This window comes from Chiloscyllium punctatum, chromosome 26 (genome assembly GCF_047496795.1).
Source record: "Chiloscyllium punctatum isolate Juve2018m chromosome 26, sChiPun1.3, whole genome shotgun sequence".
NCBI classification, from domain to species: Eukaryota; Metazoa; Chordata; class Chondrichthyes; order Orectolobiformes; family Hemiscylliidae; genus Chiloscyllium; species Chiloscyllium punctatum.
The window spans coordinates 54353459-54372819 of NC_092764.1; the positions used below are offsets into that span (position 1 = coordinate 54353459).

Genomic DNA, 19361 nt, shown 5'->3' on the forward strand with positions numbered 1-19361 from the left:
CTACTAATCTTCCCAAAGTTCGCTAGATTTAGATCCTATCCACCTTCCTTTGGCAAAAAGAACTGGAAATGACATCATTCACCTTAAGAAACGACAACCTATAAATAGAGAGGTGGGGCATACCACCAGTGCTTCACTGGTGGCTCTCACTGATGATGTTACCAAGTTATGGTGATGAAACATTTGAAAAACCCATCTAGCTCAGTGAGCACATTTACATCCATATCCTCAACCTGAGCTCTAAATCTTCTCAAAAATTGCTAATTGTTCTGATTGTTTAAAATTAAACTTTCTTGCATTGTCCTAATGACCAAAAGTCAAAAAGCTTCTGCAACACATTTCTCTTCTGTAATATTTCAGTTTGTAGTATGAAGAAACAATTTACATATTTTAAATTAAATTCGTAACAGGTTGGGTATGTAAATGCTCCAAGGTCTGGAAGAAAGTATACATTTGATCTAAACACACATAGACAAGTCAAACACATCCTCTGGAAATTAGAAGATACCTCGCAATTTTAATCAGAATCCAACACATGATTTTTTTGATGCTTTTCAAAATATTGATGCGATGCCATGTGACGAGGTATGTCAATTACTGGAGAAAGCACCCAGTAATAGTGCCAGAAAGGCATTTGAACATTTCTGCTTAGTACACAATCTGTAAAACTGAATAGCTGCTACCCTCTTGTGGTCGTAAATCATAATTTATGCTTCAATATCCTTTAACAGAATCAATTTTTAAAAAATGTAGGTCAGTTCTCATGGCACAACAGAATTCTTTTTAAAAAATAATTTGAACTTTATAACCTGCCTCAAAGATTATCAGCTATTTGCTCTTTGAAAAGAAACAAAGGGAGAGAGAACAGGATTCTCCAGAGACATCCAAAAAGCTCTTATGAGGAATGAAAAGCGTATAAATAAAAAAAAATTCTTTATTTAAACTATTCTTTGAATTGCCACATCCAGAATATTTATTTTTTAATAATTCAATGTTCCTTCCCGCTGTACTACCCTTGGCATATGTTGCTAAGTACTGCTTTTCTACCTCATTGTTACCACTTCATCTTGTACAGTCCTAGGGACTGATTTTCATCTAACTTGGTTTTACTATGGCTGTCCCCTTTAGATCAACTATCCCCACACCATTCCATATATGCCTTCAGAACATTCATTCACTCTCACCAATCAGGCTGTTCATAATGATTCAAAAGGTCATTGTGTTGTTTTCTGGCACTGACTGAAACACACAAATGCAGACATTACAATCTTCTCCTTTAAGTGTCTCAGCCATTCCATCAGCAACCTGCCTTTTCTCATTCCTCAGCACCAATGATACCACTCAGGCCAGATTATTTTAACCTGCATTGATTTAATCTCCGCTCACTTTAATGTCAATAAATAAACCAGTTTCACCTCATCACTCCTCCTAATATAATTACCCATATTTATCCTCTCATGCCAGAGAGTGGAAGGCACTACACATTCAAATATGCCTGGCTCAGAGCTAGACTCATCACCATTCACAAGATCTGGTTGAGTACATCAAGCCATATCATGCTGTGTTTTTCTCAAACAAAATAGTTACTCTCGGACCATCCTAGAAAGCAAGTAGATTCCCAAGATTCCTGATAATTCCTTCAACCTGCTGTGGCCACACACCAGTGTATCAATCTTCAAATACACATCACGTCCTCAAATACATAAATATGTTAAAATATCGAGTGTGTAGAAATTCCATGTAGCATGCTGGTCTATTATTCTGCAGAACAACTCAAATATGCTAATTGTAGTACTTTAGGGATAAGACACATAAATGGCCCAAGTTAGTTAGTTATCAGCCAGCCTATTACAAAAAGAAAATAACCTTGTCCATAAACCACTACCTCACAGGGAATTTATTATTTGTTCGTTGGGACAGAATTACTTGGATAGATTATGTTGCTGTGAGTAATTAGCACTTGCATGGAAATGGCACATGTTTAATTGTGTTTTATAATTTAGAAAAATAGTACACAGTGTTCATTGCAGTCAGTCATGTTTTCACTGGAGTTGACATTAGTGACTTGAATAAAATGCCGAAATGAAGTCCGCTCAAAGCCTTTTACAGCATTGAATAAACAAATAAAATTCAAAACCCCAAAGGCAGCCACGTGACAAATATCATGCCCTCCATTAGATTACTTGCAAATCACATTCATGTCAAAACAATTGTTAAAAGCCAAAGTTTTGAATCATAAAATGATTTTGAGAATTTGACCCACTTGAAGGTGTTTAAAAATATATTGATTTAGTTTTTCTGATACCTGCAAGCACTCGGCTATCTGCAAAGTTCCTCTAATGAACTGCATGTAACTGATATCTAAGAACTATTAAAACTATAGGGACAGGGGAGATTAATGGCAAAATACCATAACCATGTATCCCAGTGAAGGAGGAGGATTCCAGGGAAGGGTTAAACGTCACTAAGCAAAGATTACAAGAATGATTACAAGCCAATGAAAGATGACCAAAAACACAATAGAGGGGTAAAATAAATTATGAATATAAACTACTAATTAATACAAAAACAGACAGAAAAGAGCTTCTTTAAAATATTCAAAAAGAAAGACAGGTGCCAAAATGAGCATGGATTCCTCAGAGAGCAAGGCTGTGGAAAATAATGGGAACCTGGAAATGGCAGAGGCTGAACAAATAATTGGCATCAGTGTTGTGGTCCTGTTCGCCGAGCTGGGAATTTGTGTTGCAGATGTTTCGTCCCCTGTCTAGGTGACATCCTCAGTGCTTGGGAGCCTCCTGTGAAGTGCTTCTGTGATCTTTCCTCCGGCATTTGTAGTAGTTTGAATCTGCTGCTTCCGGTTGTCAGTTCCAGCTGTCAGTTGCAGTGGCCGGTATATTGGGTCCAAGTCGATGTGCTTATTGATTGAATCTGTGGATGAGTGCCATGCCTCTAGGAATTCCCTGGCTGTTCTCTATTTGGCTTGCCCTATAATAGTAGTGTTGTCCCAATCGAATTCATGTTGCTTGTCATGTGCGTGTGCGGCTACTAAGGATAGCTGGTCGTGTCGTTTCGTGGCTAGTTGGTGTTCATGAATGCGGATCGTTAGCTGTCTTCCTGTTTGTCCGATGTAGTGTTTTGTGCAGTCCTTGCATGGGATTTTGTACACTACATTAGTTTTGCTCATGTTGGGTATCGGGTCCTTTGTTCTGGTGAGTTGTTGTCTGAGAGTGGCTGTTGGTTTGTGTGCTGTTATGAGTCCTAGTGGTCGCAGTAGTCTGGCTATTCGGAAATGCTCTTGATGTATGGTAGTGTGGCTAGTCCTTTGGGTTGTGTCATGTCCTCGTTCCGTTGTCTTTCCCTTAGGCATCTGCTGATGAAATTGCTGATGACAAGCAACACAAATTCGACTGGGACAACACTACTATTATAGGACAAGCCAAACAGAGAATAGCCAGAGAATTCCTAGAGGCATGGCACTCATCCACAGATTCAATCAATAAGCACATTGACCTGGACCCAATATACTGGCCACTGCAAACGGACAGCTGGAACTGACAACCAGAAGCGGCAGATTCAAACCACTACAAATGCCGGAGGAAAGATCACAGAAGCACTTCACAGGAGGCTCCCAAGCACTGAGGATGTCACCTAGACAGGGGACAAAACGTCTGCAACACTAATTCCCAGCTCGGCGAAGAGAACCACAACAACGAGCACCCGAGCTACAAATCTTTTCACAAACTTTGAATTGGCATCAGTACTCACTGCACAGCACATTGTTCAGAATTTTTGGAATGCTATTAAAGACACAAAACCCAGGGAGAAAATAAAAGCTATGACCAATATTTGAGAAAAAACACTAAGGAAGTAAAGGTGCTGAAGGCCGATTTGGCAACTGGACCTGTGCTGTATCCCAGGGTATGGAAGAGGGTAACTACAATGATGATAGATGGACTGACAGTAATCTCCCATGATTTCTTAGACTCAGAAAAAGTCCAAGATGACTGGACAAATGCTAATGTAACACTTTTATTTAACAACGGAAAAAGAAGAAATAAAAGGCCAGTTTGCTTAACATCTATCATTGGGAAAATGTTTAAAAAAAACTTAAGAGATTACAGGAGACAATTTATAAATGCAGATTATAATTCAGAATAGTCAGCATGGCTTCAATAAAGAGAAAATCATGCCTGACAAATTTATTACAATTCTTTGAGCAGGTAAGAAGCAGGATAGACAAAGAGTAGATGTAATGTGTTTTGATTTCTAAAATGGTATTTGACAAGGTACTCCATGAAGCTACTCAATAAGGTAAAAGTCCATGCTGTTGGGGTTATTCATTAGCAAGGATAGAGGATGAACTAACTAATAACAAACTGAGTTGGGATAATGATGACATTTTCAGGATGAAAACCTGTAACTCGTGGAGTGCACAGGTGCAAGTACTTGTGCATATATAGACTTCTTTCCTCTTTACTCTCTCATGGGATGTGGGCATCCCTAACTAGACCAGCATTTATTGCTCATTCCTAGTTGCTATTGAGAAGTTGGTGATGTGCTACCTTCTTGAACAGCTGCAATCTATTTGGTACAGGTACACCCACATTGCTATTAGGGAGGGAGTTCCAGGAGCTTGGCTCAGTGGCATTGAAGAAATAGCAATATATTTCCAAGTTAGGATGGTGTATGGCTTGAAGGGGAACTTGAAGGTGGTCATGTTCCCATTTATCTGCTGACGTTGTCATTACACATGGTGGTGGGAAGATGCTTGGATGAGAGAAGTGAATGTATTATCATCAAATCTGCAGATGACACAAAATCGGTGGAAAGACAATTGGTGAGAATGACACAAAGAATCTAGGGAGGGATATACACAGGTTAAGTGAGCAGACAGCAACTTGGCAAGTGTAATATAAGGTGGAGAACTGTGAGGTTAAGCTCTTTAAGCAAGAGCTTTTCTTGAGAAGCTGAGTATATGTGAATTGAGAGAGACTGCAGAAAGATACAGATGAGAGATTTGGGAATCCTTGTGTGAATCACAATGAGCTAGCACAAAGTTCACTATGCAACAGGGAAGACAAAGAAAACACTCATCTTTATTTCAAAGGGATGGAGTGTAAAAAATAGGAAAGTCTTGGTAAGAGTATACAAAAGAACTAATGAAACACACCTAGAATACTGTGAGCAGTTTTGGTTCAATATCCAAGAAAGGGATATTGCAGACAATCTAGAAAAGTCCAGGTTGATTCAGGTATGGAGGGATTTTCTTATGAGGTGGGATTTAACAGGTTGTGTTCACTGGAGTTTAGAATAATAAAAGAAACCTTCTTGAAACTAATGGGCAGATGTGAATACTTTTCCCTTGTGGAAAAGTCTAGGACCAGAGGTCTTATTTTGATAGTATGGGGTACCCATTTAAGATAAGGAGGAATTTGCTCTCTCAAAGGGGAGTTAATCCATGGAATTCTTTGCCACAAAGATATGTCGAGACTGGGTCATTAAGAATATTCATGGCCAAGATAGATGCTTTAATCAGGAAGGGAATTTAAGGCTATGGAGAAAAGGCAGGAATGAGAAGCGGAGGATTGTCAGTATCGTCATAATCTCACTGAATGGTGGAGCTGACTCAGTGGTCTGAATGGCCTACTTCTACTTTTATGTTATATGGTCTTACACAATACTGTAAACAACTAGCAGTGTCTGGGTTAGAACAAGTCACTTTCAAGCTTACTTTACTGTTAAATTACAATTTTTTGTTAACACTATCAAATTAAAACAACTTACTTGATTTCTTCTCCAGCAAAATCAAACACTTTTGTGATTGTGACTTTTCCAGGTGCTTTTGGCTTCTCTGGGTTTTTCACCATATCTGCAGGCATGCTCAACTTCCCTTGATCTACTTGTATGCCCTATGGAGAGGAATACGAAAACAGATCACACATGTACATAGGCAGCAGAAATCACGTATGTTAACAACTGTAAAATCAAAACAACTTTGGTAGGAAATACACAACAGTGCAATTGCTGACTAAATTGACAGATCATAAAATGAATTTTCAACATGTTGACCAGCTTATTAATAATTATATTAATTAAAAACATTCCATGGGTTAGTATAATTCAGTTGTCTTGTACTACTACCAGTCATTCACTGATTGTAGTTATAAAATGAACATTAACCAGTCCAATATTCAGTCTTAAAAATAAGGATTGCTAATGTAAAGAATTAATAGATTAGCCATGATTTCTTTGATTGATGCACAGACTTGGTGAGCCAAATGGCCTAGCTATATATCTACATCTTATGGTCTTAAGGCAAACATTGCCATTTCAACAACATACAATTACCTCGTTATAAAATCAACTTTGAAACAAAATAAATTTTGAAAATTTGGAAATGTTTTGCATCTATTTAAGACAAATTTTACTGATTGTTCACATCTACCAAAAAGCAGTATAATTTATTAATATAATCAGAATATTTGTTTAGTGCTGGGGTGGGATTAGTTAGGTTGGCAATGTCACAAAACCCACGCTAAAGACCCACGCTAATTTTATGGGGACATACAACATCACTGCAGCTTTATTTCACAATTCATTTATTTAAGTTCACAAAAGAACTTCAGTACACTATGATGCCAGTTTTGTTCGCCATATGTCCCAACGACTGGCAGACCATATCAAGAACATGGCCTGCTGACCATTCACAGCAGTGAGTATGCTGATCGTGTTCAACTAGTTCATGTTTGCAAGCCTCAGTGAAGTGCGTCCACCATTAGATATAAATCCACAATTGGAAATAAATTATTAAATAATACAGCCTCTGCTAAGAGTCACACCAGAAATCAATTTAAAATCAGTTTGGCTCACAATGTTATGCAATTGTGCTAGTGAGAAGCTACATATTTAAGTATAGAACCCAGTTTTATGTCAAGAGTGTAGTACTGGAAGAGTTCAGCAGGAGCAGGAGAATCAACGTTTCAGACATAAGTCCTTTATCAGGAATGGGGCTTGTGGGTTGGGGCTGAGAGATAAATTGGAGGAGGGTGGGGTTCAGAGGAAGGTAGCTGAGAAAGTGATAGGTGGATGAAGGTGAGGGAGAAGGTGATAGGTCAGAGAGGGGAGTGATGGACTGGTCCGGAGGGCAGTGCCGAGTTGGAGACTTGGGACTGGGATAATGTGGAGGGAGGGGAAATGAGGAAGCTGTTGAAATCCAGTTTTATCCCATGTGGTTGCAGGGTCCCAAGGCTGAATATGAGGCGTTCCTCCTCCAGGCGTTGGGTGGTAATGGTTTGGCGGTGGATGAGGCCCAGGACCTGTATGTTCCTGACAGAGTGGGAGGGAGGGTTGAGGTGTTCAGCCCTGGGGAGTGGGGTTGGTGAGTGCGGGTGTCCCAGAGATGTTCTCTGAAATGATCCGCAAGGTGGCATCCTGTCTCCCCTGTGTGGAGGAGACCACACCGGGTGCAACAGATACAGTGGATGACATTGGTAGAGGTACAGGTAACTTTCTGATGGATGTGGAAGAATCCCCTGGGGCCCTGGACAGAGGTGAGGGGAAGGATGTGGGTGCAGGTTTTGCACTTACTGTGGTGGCAGAGAAAGGTGCTAGGAATGGGGTGTGGGCTGATGGGAGATGTGGACCTGACGAGGGAGTTGTGGAAGGAATGATCATTTCAAAACGCTGATGGGGTGGGGAGGGAAATATATCTTGGTGGTGGGACACATTTGGAGGCGGGCAGGACTGGCGGAGGATGATGTGTTGTATTGTATGAGGACTTTAGTGGAGTTTCAAGGGTGGTGATGCGTGAAGTGAAGGAGATACGCTTGAGGGCATCGTCAACCATGTGGGAAGGGAAGTTGCGATTGTGAAAAGGACAAGGCCATCTGGGACTTTCAGAGATGGAAGAGGTCATCCTGGAAACAGATGCGGTGGAGGTGGAGGAATTGGGAATAAGGTATGGTGTTTTTACAGGAGGTAGGTTGGGAGGAGGTGTAGTACAGGTAGTTGTGGGAATTGGTGGGCTTGTAGTCTGTCTGTGGTTAGTCAGTCGCCAGAGACAGTGATGGAGAGGTCCAGGAAGGGGAGAGAGATTTCAGAGATGGTCCAGGTGAATTTGAGGTCGGGTGGAAGGTGTTGATGAACTGTTCAACCTCCTTGTGGGGGCACAAGGCAGCACCAATACAGTCATCGTTGTATCGGAGGAACAGGTGGGGGGGTGGTGCCAGTGTAACTGCAGAAGATGGACTGTTCCACATATCTGACAAACAGGCAGACAAAGCTGGGTCCCGTGTGGGTGCCCATGGCTACCCCTTTGGTTTGGAGGAAGTGAGAGGATCAGAAGAAGTTCTTGAGGGTGAGGAGCAGTTCAGCCAGCCGGATGAGGGGATCAGTGAAAGGTTACTGGTTAGGATGGCGTGATAGGAAGAAAAGGAGAGCTTGGAGACCTTTGTCATGGCGGATGAATGTGTACAGGGACTGGATGTCCATGGTGAAGATAAGGCATTGGGGTCCAGGGAAACGAAAATCTTGGAAGAGGTGAAGGGCATGAGTGCTGTCACGAGCATAGGTGGGGAATTCCTGGACTAAGGGGGGCAGGATGGTGTCAAGGTAGGAAGAGATGAGTTCTGAGGCTGAGACAATGGCTTCACTGGGGCAGTCAGGTTTGTGAATCTTAGGAAGGACGTAGTATCGGGCAGTGCGGGATTCACAGACAATGAGGTTGGAGGCTGTCGATGGGAGATCTCCAGAGGTGATGAGGTTGTGGATGGTCTGGGAGATGATGGTTTGGTGATGGAAGGTGAGCTTGTGATCAAGGAGGCAGTAGGAGGTGACTGCGAGTTGGCGTCTGGCTTCAGCAGTGTAGAGGTCAGTGCGCAGCCCCCTCCCCCCCACATTATCTCAGTCCCAAGCCTCCAACTCGATGCCGCCCTCCAGACCTGTCCATCTCTCCCCCATCTGACCTATCTCCTTCTCCCACACCTTCATCCACTTATCGCTTTCCCAGTTACCTTCTTCCGAACCCCACACCCCTCCTATTTATCTCTCAGCCCTGACCCACAAACCTCATTCCTGATGAAGGGCTTATGCCCGAAATGTCGATTCTCCAGCTCCTTGAATGCTGCCTGACCTGCTCAGTTTTTCCAGCACTACAGTCTCGAGTCTGAGCTCCAGGATCTGTAGTCCTCACTTTCTCCCAGTTTTATGTCAGCAAAAGAATCTTACACACACATTGCATTTTTTTTCATTAAAAAGAGGTCATGGAGGCAGTCAATTTTTGCATTCCCATGGCAACACCCTGACCAATCAGACCAGGCCAATAGATTCTGAAAATTAAGCTTGGCAGCTAACTGTTCCCACTGCATCTCCAGGCTATGATGGCCAACCAATCAGATACTTCTTCGCAAGCAATATAACATGGCACCCCTTTTTGACAAATCTGTTTCTTATGTCTGAGTTCTAATGAGTGCAGGACAAAACGTTTGGATGTTTTATCTCCTTTAGCAATGTTTAAGTTCTTTAATGCTATGCACTTTATCTAAAGAACATAGATTCAGGATAAGTGAATACCATTTAGGACGCATATCTTGCTTCACCCAAAGATCTGTTCATTTTTGCAAATCTCTATCCCACAGCATTGTTAATACTCAATCATTCAATATATTTAAGAGTGGAGCAGACAGCTTTCTGGTCTCTCAAAGCATCAATAGATATTGAGTGGATGGGTATGTGTGAGATGAGCCATGATCATGCTAAATAGCAGAACCTACTCTAGTCTACAGCATATAGTCTACTCCTGCTCCTGTTTCTTGTGTTCTTGTACTAAATTTCTTCAGTGACTATCTACTGACGTAACCCAGTTTGAATCCAGTGTTAATCTCAATAGAAACAAGATAATGGCCAATAATGACCACTCAAATTGCTGTTTAAATGGACACCCATCAGCCAGTATGCTGCCTCTGATCAAACAAAGAAAACACAGAGGAAAAAAAAAACAAATGAATTATTCTACCTCCAGGTATCAAGATTTTTACTATTTAGAATTGCACAGCATTACAGACAGATATTCTTCTCAGATAAGTTGTGGGTAAGTTGTTGAAGGGGATTCTGAGAGGAAGGATTTACATGCATGAGGAGAGACATGGACTGATTAGAGGTAGTCAGCATGGCTTCATGAGTGGGAAATTATTTTCACAAACTTTACTTGAGGTTTTTGATGGTATGGCCAAAAGGATAGATGAGGACAGAGTGGCAGATGTTGTCTACATGGACTTTAGTAAGACTTTGAGAAGGTTCAACATGGTAGACTGGTTAGTAAAGTTAGATCATATGGATTCAGGGAGAGCTTACCAATTAGATACAAAATTGGCTCGAAGGTAGGAGACAGAGGTGATGGAGGGTTGTTTATTGGACAGGACACCTGAGACCAACAGTGTTGCACAGGGCTCAGTGCTAGGTGTGCTGTTGTTTGTTATTTACATAAACAATTTGGATGAGAATTTAGGAGGCATGGTTACTAATTTTGCCAATGACACTAAAGTTGATGGTATAGTGGACAGTGAAGAAGGATATCTAAAATTACAAACAGGTCGGAATCAATTGGGCTGAGATTTAGCAAATGGTCTCAAATTTGGATAAATGTGAGGTGTTACATTTTGGTAAAATGAACAAGTGCAATTCATGGTAGGGCTCTCTGTACTGTTGTCAAACAGGGAGACCTAAGGGTTCAGGTATATAGTTATTTAAGAGTTGCATCACAGGTAGGCAGAGTTGTTAAGTAGGCATTTAGCACACTTGCCTTCATTGCTCAGACCATTGGGCAGCACGGTGGCACAGTGGTTAGCACTGCTGCCTCACAGTGCCAGAGACCCGGGTTCAATTCCCGCCTCAGGCGACTGTGTGTGGAGTTTGCACATTCTCCCAGTGTCTGCGTGGGTTTCCTCCGGGTGCTCCGGTTTCCTCCCACACTCCAAAGATGTGCAGGTCAGGTGAATTGGCCATGCTAAATTGCCCGTAGTGTTAGGTAAGGGGTAGATGTAGGGGTATGGGTGGGTGGCGGGTCGGTGTGGACTTGTTGGGCCGAAGGGCCTGTTTCCACTCTGTAAGCAATCTAATCTAATTGACTAATTGAGATGTCATGTTCAAGTCCAACAGGATGTTGGTGAGGCTACTTCTGTTGTACTGCTGACCATTCTGGTCGCCCTGTTAGAGGGAAGATATTACTAAATTGGAGAGGGTTCAGGAAAGATTTACAAGGATGTTGCCAGGACTGGAGAGTTAAGAATATGGCAGCATTACAGGGCAGCTATTTGGGTAATTATACTCGAGTGGATATACAAATATTAAAAACAAAAACACACATTAGGCAATTCAATATGCTAACAGCCCATGGTGGAGTAGTTTATTAGCATCGTTAGAAGACAGGCTAACTCAGAGGACAGACATTTGGAATGGGGGAGTATTTTCAGGATGGCAACATGTAACTACTAGAGTGCCACAGGCATCAGTGCTGGGGCCGCAATTATTTCCAATGTAGATATAACCGTTAAAAAGGAATTGAATGTACTGCCAAATTTGTAGATGGCACAAAAATAGGTGGGAAGGCAAGTAGTGAAGTCTATTCTGAAGTACTGTATACAGATCTGGTTGTCCTACTATAGGAAAGATATTAATAAATTGGAGCAGGATCAGAAACAATTCACAAGGATGTTGCCCAGACTAGAGGCTTTGAGTTACAGGGAGAGGCTGGATAGGTTGGGACTTTTTTCACCGGAGGTAGGTGATTGAAAGGTGACCTTATAAAATCTCGAAGGGAATGGATAATGTGAACAGCAAAGGTCTTTTCCCTCGGGTAGGGGTGTGAGGAGAAAGACTTAAAAGGGACCGGAGGGGCAACACATAGGGTGTTTTCACACATAGGGTGGTTCGTTTGTGGAATGAACTGCCAGAGGATGTGGTGGATGCAGGTACAGTTATAACATTTGTAGCTCAGGTTGAGGTTCTGGATTTAGGCTTGCTCACTGAGCTGGAAGGTTCATTTCCAGATATTTAAATCACCCTACTAGGTAACATCTTCAGTGGGCCTCAGTGGGTGAAGCACTGCTGTTGATTCTGGCTTTCTATTTATATGTTTGCGTTTCTTTGGGTTGGTGATGATATTTCCTGCAGTGATGTCATTTCCTGTTCTTTTCACCACCCCCCCCCCTCAGGGGGTGGTAGATGGGGTCTAACTCGATGTTTTGTTGATAGAGTTCTGGTTGGAATGCCATGCTTCTAAGGATTCTCATGTGTATCTCTGTTTGGCTTGTCCTAGGATGGATGTGTTGTCCCAGGTGAAGTGGTGTCCTTTCTTATCTGTATGTAAGGATACTAGTGAGAGAGGGTCATGTCGTTTTGTGGCTAGTTAATGTTCATGTAGCCTGGTGGCTAGTTTTCTGCCTGTTGTCCAACGTAGTGTTTGTGCTTGCATGGTATTTTGTAAATGAAATTAGTTTTGCTTGTTGTCTGTATAGAGTCTTTCAAGTTCATTAGCTGCTGTTTTAGTGTGTTGCCGGGTTTGTGGGCCACCATGATGCCAAGTACTCTAGCAGTCATTTCTGAGATGTCTTTGATGTAGGAGAGAGTACCTAGGGTTTCTGGACGTGTTTTGTCTGCTTGTTTGGATTTGTTGCTGAGGAATCGGTGGACTGTGTTCACTGGGTACCCATTCTTTTTGAATACATGGTATAGGTGATTTTCTTCTGCTCTGCGTAGTTCCTCTGTGCTCCAGTGTGTGTTGGCTCACTGAAATAACGTTCTAATGCAGCATCGTTTATGGATGTTGGGATGATTGCTTCAATAATACCCTTACTGGCACAAAATTCACTAAAGAGGGGGAAACAGCAACAAACTGCCATTCCTAGATGTCGCAGTAGAGCGAACAGCCAATGGGGAACTTCAAACCAGCGTCTACAGGAAAACAAAACATACGAACCAAATATTGAACTACAGAAGCAATCATCCCAACATCCACAAAAGAAGCTGCATCAGAACATTATTTGAACGAGCCAACACACACTGGAGCACATAGGAACTATGCAGAGTAAAGGAAAATCACCTATACTGTGTATTCAAAAAGAATGGGTACCCAATGAACACAGTCTGCCGAATTCTCAGCAACAAACCCAAACAAATAGGCAAAACATGTCCAGAAACCCTAGCCACTCTTCCCTACATTAAAGACACCTCAGAAATGATTGCCAGACTACTCAGACTCCTTGGCATCATAGTAGCCCACAAACCCACCAACACACTAAAACAGCAGCTAATGAACTTGAAAGACCTTATACAGGCAATAAGCAAAACTAATGTCATTTACAAAATACTGCAACAAACACTACATTGGACAAACAGGCAGAAAATTAGACACCAGGATACATGAACATCAACCAGCCATGAAACGACATGATCCTCGATCACTAGTATTCTTACATACAGATGAGGAAGGACTCTATCAACAAACACATCGAGTTAGACCCCATCTACCACACCCAAGAGAAAAAAGGACAGGAAATGACATCACCAACCCAAAGAAACCCAAACATATAAATAGGAAGCAGGAATCATATACAGTGCTTTGCCTGGAGGCCCACTGAAGATGTTACCGAGTAGGGTGACGCAACATCTGGAAATGAACCTTCCAGCTCAGCGAGCAAACCTACATCCAGTTATAACATTTAAAAGGTAATTGGATTGATGCATGAATAGGAAAGATTTAGAGAGATATGGGCCAAATGTAGGTAAGTGGGACTAGTAAGTTTGGGAAACTTAACTGGCATGGCCAATTTGGACTGAAGGTTTTGTTTTCATGCTGTATGACTCTATAAATTACCATAACAATTTCAAGATCAGTTTCAATCTTGTATAATAATGTTAGAATAAACTGTTTCTCCCTTTTAAAACTTGTAGCAGTAGAATGACCATTTCGAAACACTGGCAGTTTGACAGATTAAGATGATGCTTTGATCTGCTGTGACTTTGTTCTGAAATTTATCAAAATCCCTTCGTTCAGTTTGCATTTACATGGATGATGAAATCCCAGCAAATACTGTGGCACCAACAACACTGAACTCAGTCACTGCAGGGCCAAAAATATTTCGCCTGACTTCAGCTTCAAACCTCTATGTTCAAAAGTTCTCCACCCCACCTCAAAAGTTTAAAACCTTTGCCAAAATTACAAAGCTCAATTCTTGAGATCCCAAAATGGAAACCAGCAGCAGATTGACTTTGAGAGATATGACTGCTCAATAACCAAATAAGATCCAATTATTTCAGTTGCAGCATACACAATAATCCAATTGTTATGATATTGGAGTATTGTGGAACCAAAGAGAGCAATATAAAGGATGTAGAAGCTGGGCCTTTAAAAAGAACACAGAGTCTTGAATGGCCTATTCCTATATTCTAATTGCCAGCTACCTGTTTCACACTCAACCCACCTGCCACCCCAACCCCCTCCAATATCGTCAATAAGGCAGACAGAGTGGGACTGTTTGAAACATCAGCATTGTTTGTTACCTTGAATATCTGAGTCCACAGCCTCTCCAAGACTACCTACTCCTGTCTTGATATCATCATCTGTCTCCAGCCCTAATTCAGGTCATCTGTTTTTGAAAGCGTCATCCTTTTGTGGGCTCATCTTGACTGTATCAATACTATTCAGGCTACCTTCCTATCTTCTATTCACCATTAACCCAAAAAGCTTTCAGAGCCTCTTCACTGACATCCTAAATTAAAATAATTTCTGTTTACCCACCAACCTCCTCCAGACCCAGAACACTAATTTGGACAAATTTGTTTCTGGGCATTTCTGTGTTATAATTTTTGTCCCCATGTTCACATCCTCTACAGCTTCATCCCTTTTCAGCCCTGCAGCCTGCTTCAGACCCAGCACTAATTTGGGCAAATTTAGATTCATCCAAGCATCGCACACTTCCTTTCAATTACCATTGGTAACCTTCAACCACCTATGCCCAGAGCTCTGGAATTCTTTAATACGCTTCAAAAAATACTAAGTTTTAGGCTAAAAATTTGATCATCAGTGCTAGTGCATTTTTTACACTCTGTCAATTTTTATCTCAATATGTTCACGAAGTGACTTGGAATATTTTATTCTATTAAAGACATAGTATAAACACAAGCCATAAATATTTGCAAAGCCAATCAGGTTATTATGCAGATCTTCAACCAAAAAAAAAACAAATTCAAAGCTGAAACATTTTCAATATTTTCTTCTATGCCATAAACATACATCCTGTCCCAATTGATTACGTTTATTCTGAGTTTTATGACATAGCTCTGTTTGTTATTACCTCGTTGCTAGAAGTTGGAGTGGTGGTAACAGGTTTAGGCTTGTGACCGACATCACTCAAAAAGCTGGCCCAGAGATCATCTGCTTTCTTCTTCTCTTTCAAATCGTTGTCTACTGTTGTTTCAGCAAGCTCATCAGCCTCTCCTCCTCCCACATCATCACGCTGCAAACACATTCCCTCTTGTTTTCTTTTCCTGTCAAACAAGAGCCTGGAAGTTAAGACTGGAACTACAGCTCTGTTTCACATGAAATCTCTTTTGGGGTTTCTATACAAAGTTGGCTAAATTCAATGAAAGTGCAAAGCTCAGATATTACTTTTCATTCTCAATTTTATCATAATTGATTTATGTACTCAGTTCTTGAATGCTCCAAGATTAAACACAGGCTGCAGAGTAAGGGGATGCACAGCTCACCAAATTGGAGGATGACAAATTGGGTGCAAGAGTTGCCTTTGTAGGCAATACTAAGAGAGGAACATTGCTAACAGAAGGATGTCACAGCAGAAAATAAGGTACGTTGGGCTACAAGCGGTGTGGTATATACTAAGCAGGAGGTAATGAAAAGAGCTCATGGGAGACAAAGATTGGAAGACGTTGCATACCCTCTTCAGGCTAAGAGGGCAGTCAGAGGTAGGGAGAACGAAGACAATCAGAGAAGGGACACGGCATAGGTAAATACGCGAAGGGGGGAGTTCAGAAGTTGTATATTACATTAAAAATTAGCAAGAAAGCTCAGAATCTAGGTTTAATGACAACAAATGGAGAAGTTAAGAAGTGATATACAGGCTCATAAAGTGGTGCACGTGAACTCCAACCTTTTATGAATCATAATATTCAGAGACATTTTGTAAAAGCAGGTAGAGAGATCACACTATGGAGGAATTGGAAAAGAGCATTGGAAAAGCTTGGTGACTAAAGAGACAGATGTTGCAGATAGCAAGTTCTAAACGAAAGAGACATGTTTAGAAAGGGAACTGGAGAGTGGAAGGACCCGCTGGCATTGCCACTGTTGGTGATGGTGAGCAAACCCACTCGAAGCTAGTCAGAAAATTCCAAATGGGTTTTTAAAAAGGGAGATAACATCATCATCAGTACCTGAAGGCTTTGCCCAATTTGCTGTGGCATAATACTAAACCCAATTACCTGGAAGTCGTTCCTCTTCCTGCCTTCTTCAAACATTTCTTTTTTTGGAGTCGTTCATCTTCATCTAAATTATCTTCTTTCACTAAGTCATTGACATCATCTTCACTGTAATCTTCATCTGCTGAAAAACAAGGAGGCTTCACACTTATTCTTTTTGTAATTACCCAATGGATATCATAAAACCAACATTAGATACAGCCACAGCAAACTTACCATTTTATTTGGAAAATGTGGCAATGTACTGTAGATTGACATGCTTCTTATATATTGAAATTGTTATAAGTTATCATTAGGAGAACGTTTGTCAGTGCAATCTCCACCAGTTGCGAGGTGTTGGTTAATCCTGAATAACTGCCATATTGGGTAAAGACTGAGGGCATTCATCTTAACTACAGCTATCAACGACAAAGAATGACTTAAAATCCCATTATACACATGGATTACTGTATTTCAAGAAACTTCAATCAGGACTTTGGACGACGCTGTGGCTCAGCTGTAAGCAGTGCTATCTCGCAACACCATGACCCAGGTTCAATTCCACCCTCAAACAACTGTGTGTGTGGAATATGCACATTCTGCTGGTGTCTGCATGGGTCTTCTCCATACGCTCCGAATTCCTCCCACAGTCCGAAAATGTGTAAGTTAGGTGTTATGTGTAGGTTAGGCTAGACCTTGTGAAAGAAGATAATTTAGCTGAAGATGAACAACCTCAGAAAAAGAAATGTTTGAAGAAGGCAGCGAGAGGAATGACTTCCAGGTACTTGGGTTTAGGCCATGCTAAATTGCTCAGTGTCCAGGGATATGCAGGCTAGGTGGATTAGCCATGGTAAATGCAGGGTTACAGGGATGGTGTGGGACTGGGTGGGATGCTATTTGGAGGGTCAGTGTGGACTTGATGGGCTGAGTGGAATGCTCGCACACTGTATGGATTCTCTACTTCACATCTCAATAAAGGGGAATGACCTTATTAATGTCTATTCTTTATGGACTTCTATAAATTCAAATCAGGTGACCTTTATACATGTTCCCTCCTTTCCAATTTCCTGACTGAAATATTGATAATGATGGTTTATGACAGGTGCAGTGTGGGAGAAACCTCAACATTTGCCTTATCCAACAGACAAGAAGCTGTAAGTAGCGAAGAGTGACAAAGAATATGATAGTAGAAGGGATCATGATAGCCAGGGGAGTTGATGGTGCTCTCTGTGTTAGTCCCTGGGAGTCCCAATTATTATGGGCAAGATTATCAGTGGCGGGCGGGTAAGAAACAGGTTTGGCCGCAATTTAGAAACTGTATTCTTTCAAGGTGTCTCTGGATCCCACTGCCTCTGGAACTTTCACAGGAGGTCAGAAAATAAAGCTGTGGCAGTTCGATTTTAATATAAGCAAGCGCAAGGTTATCCACTTTGTTCTGAAAAAGGATAGAATAAGGGTATCTTTTTAAGACGACACAAAGTTAAATACAGTGGATGTCCAATAAGATTTGGGAACTTAGGTGCATTGCTCTTTAAAATGCCACAAACAGGTGCAGAAAATAGTCAAGACGGCAAAGTGAATGCTGGCCTCCATATCTAAAGGGCTGGAGTATAGGAATGCAGACATTATACCGCCTAGTTAGAGCCCATTTAGAGTACTGAGAGCAGATCTGGGCACCACACCTTAAGAAGGACCTTTTTTGGTCCTGGAAGGAGTTCAATGCAGATTTACAAGAATGCTACCTAGACTTAATTTTGAGGAGAGATTAGATAATTTAGGCCTTTATTCTATAGAATTTAGAAGGCTAAGGGGTAATTTAATCGAGGTCTTCAGGATATTAACAGGCAAAGACATAGTAGATAAAGACAAACTATTTCTACAGTTTGAAGATTCTAGAACCGAGGGCATAATCTAAGAATGAGGGCCAAGCCATTCAGGAGAGATGTTAGAAAACACTTCCACATGCAAGGAATAGTGTAGGTCTGGATCTCTCTTCCTCAAATGGTGGTTGTTGAGAATTTAATTATTAATTTTAAATCTGAGATAGAAAAATTTTTATTAAGCAAGCCTAACAAGGGATATGAGCCCAAAGGAGACATATGGAGTTAGGCCACAAATCAGCCATGAACTTATTGAATGATAGAGTAGATATGAGAGGCTGAATGGCCTGCTCCTGTTACTATGTACAGACAACTCAAAGCTGAATGCTGTCCAGAACACACTTCATTACCTGAGGATTTGTAAATGGATGAACACCATATAATCAAAGTTGCCTACTCCTGATGTAATTATAGAGGGATGATTGTTGAAAAAGCAGCTGACAAAGGCAAGGCTGAGGACATGATGCGATGCTAACCAATAGGAAAGTTTCCTCTCCCACCCCTAATTTCTACCAACTTCACTTTATGACACTTAGACAAATGATACATTGATAGCAGAGGCAGAACCTGTCAACTCACCACTTAAATTCAGTTCTTTAGTCCATATTAAGACAAAAGTATTCTGGGACCCACAGTCAAACTGCCCCAGTGGAACCAAAACTGGGCATAAGCATAAATTATTGTTAAATATCACTGTTAATGATAACATCCATCACTTTGCTGCTGATCTAGAATGGACTAATAAGTGGTACCTGACTGGGTTAGATTTGTTCTGCTTTTGTGGGCAAGATATATTAAGCAATTTTATGCATTGCGAAATAGATACCAGTGTTATTAAAAAATTCATCATGAGCAGTGCCACCAACTGGCTGGGTCAACAATGCTTTGCCCATCCCTAGCTGTCATTGAAGGTAATGCTGAACTGCTTTTTCGAACCTTTGCAGTCTGTGATGTAGGCATACCCATCACGCAAAAGGGAAAGAGTGCCATGATTTTGAAAAATCGATACTGGAG

General features: G+C 41.3%; 1 protein-coding gene across 3 annotated transcripts in view; it reads right to left on the reverse strand.

Annotated features, from left to right (window-relative positions):
* Nucleotides 1-19361, reverse strand: part of cfdp1 (craniofacial development protein 1) — a 199086-nt gene that overhangs the window by 175440 nt on the left and 4285 nt on the right. For 2 of the 3 annotated variants that reach the window (XM_072547429.1, XM_072547427.1), the window contains exons 2-4: nucleotides 16492-16612; nucleotides 15351-15543; nucleotides 5785-5909 (exon numbers count right to left, since the gene is read on the reverse strand). In XM_072547429.1, coding sequence (XP_072403530.1) covers nucleotides 5785-5909; nucleotides 15351-15543; nucleotides 16492-16612 — 439 coding nt within the window. The remainder of the gene's footprint in view (nucleotides 1-5784; nucleotides 5910-15350; nucleotides 15544-16491; nucleotides 16613-19361) is intronic. The other variant, XM_072547428.1, reaches the window with a different exon arrangement.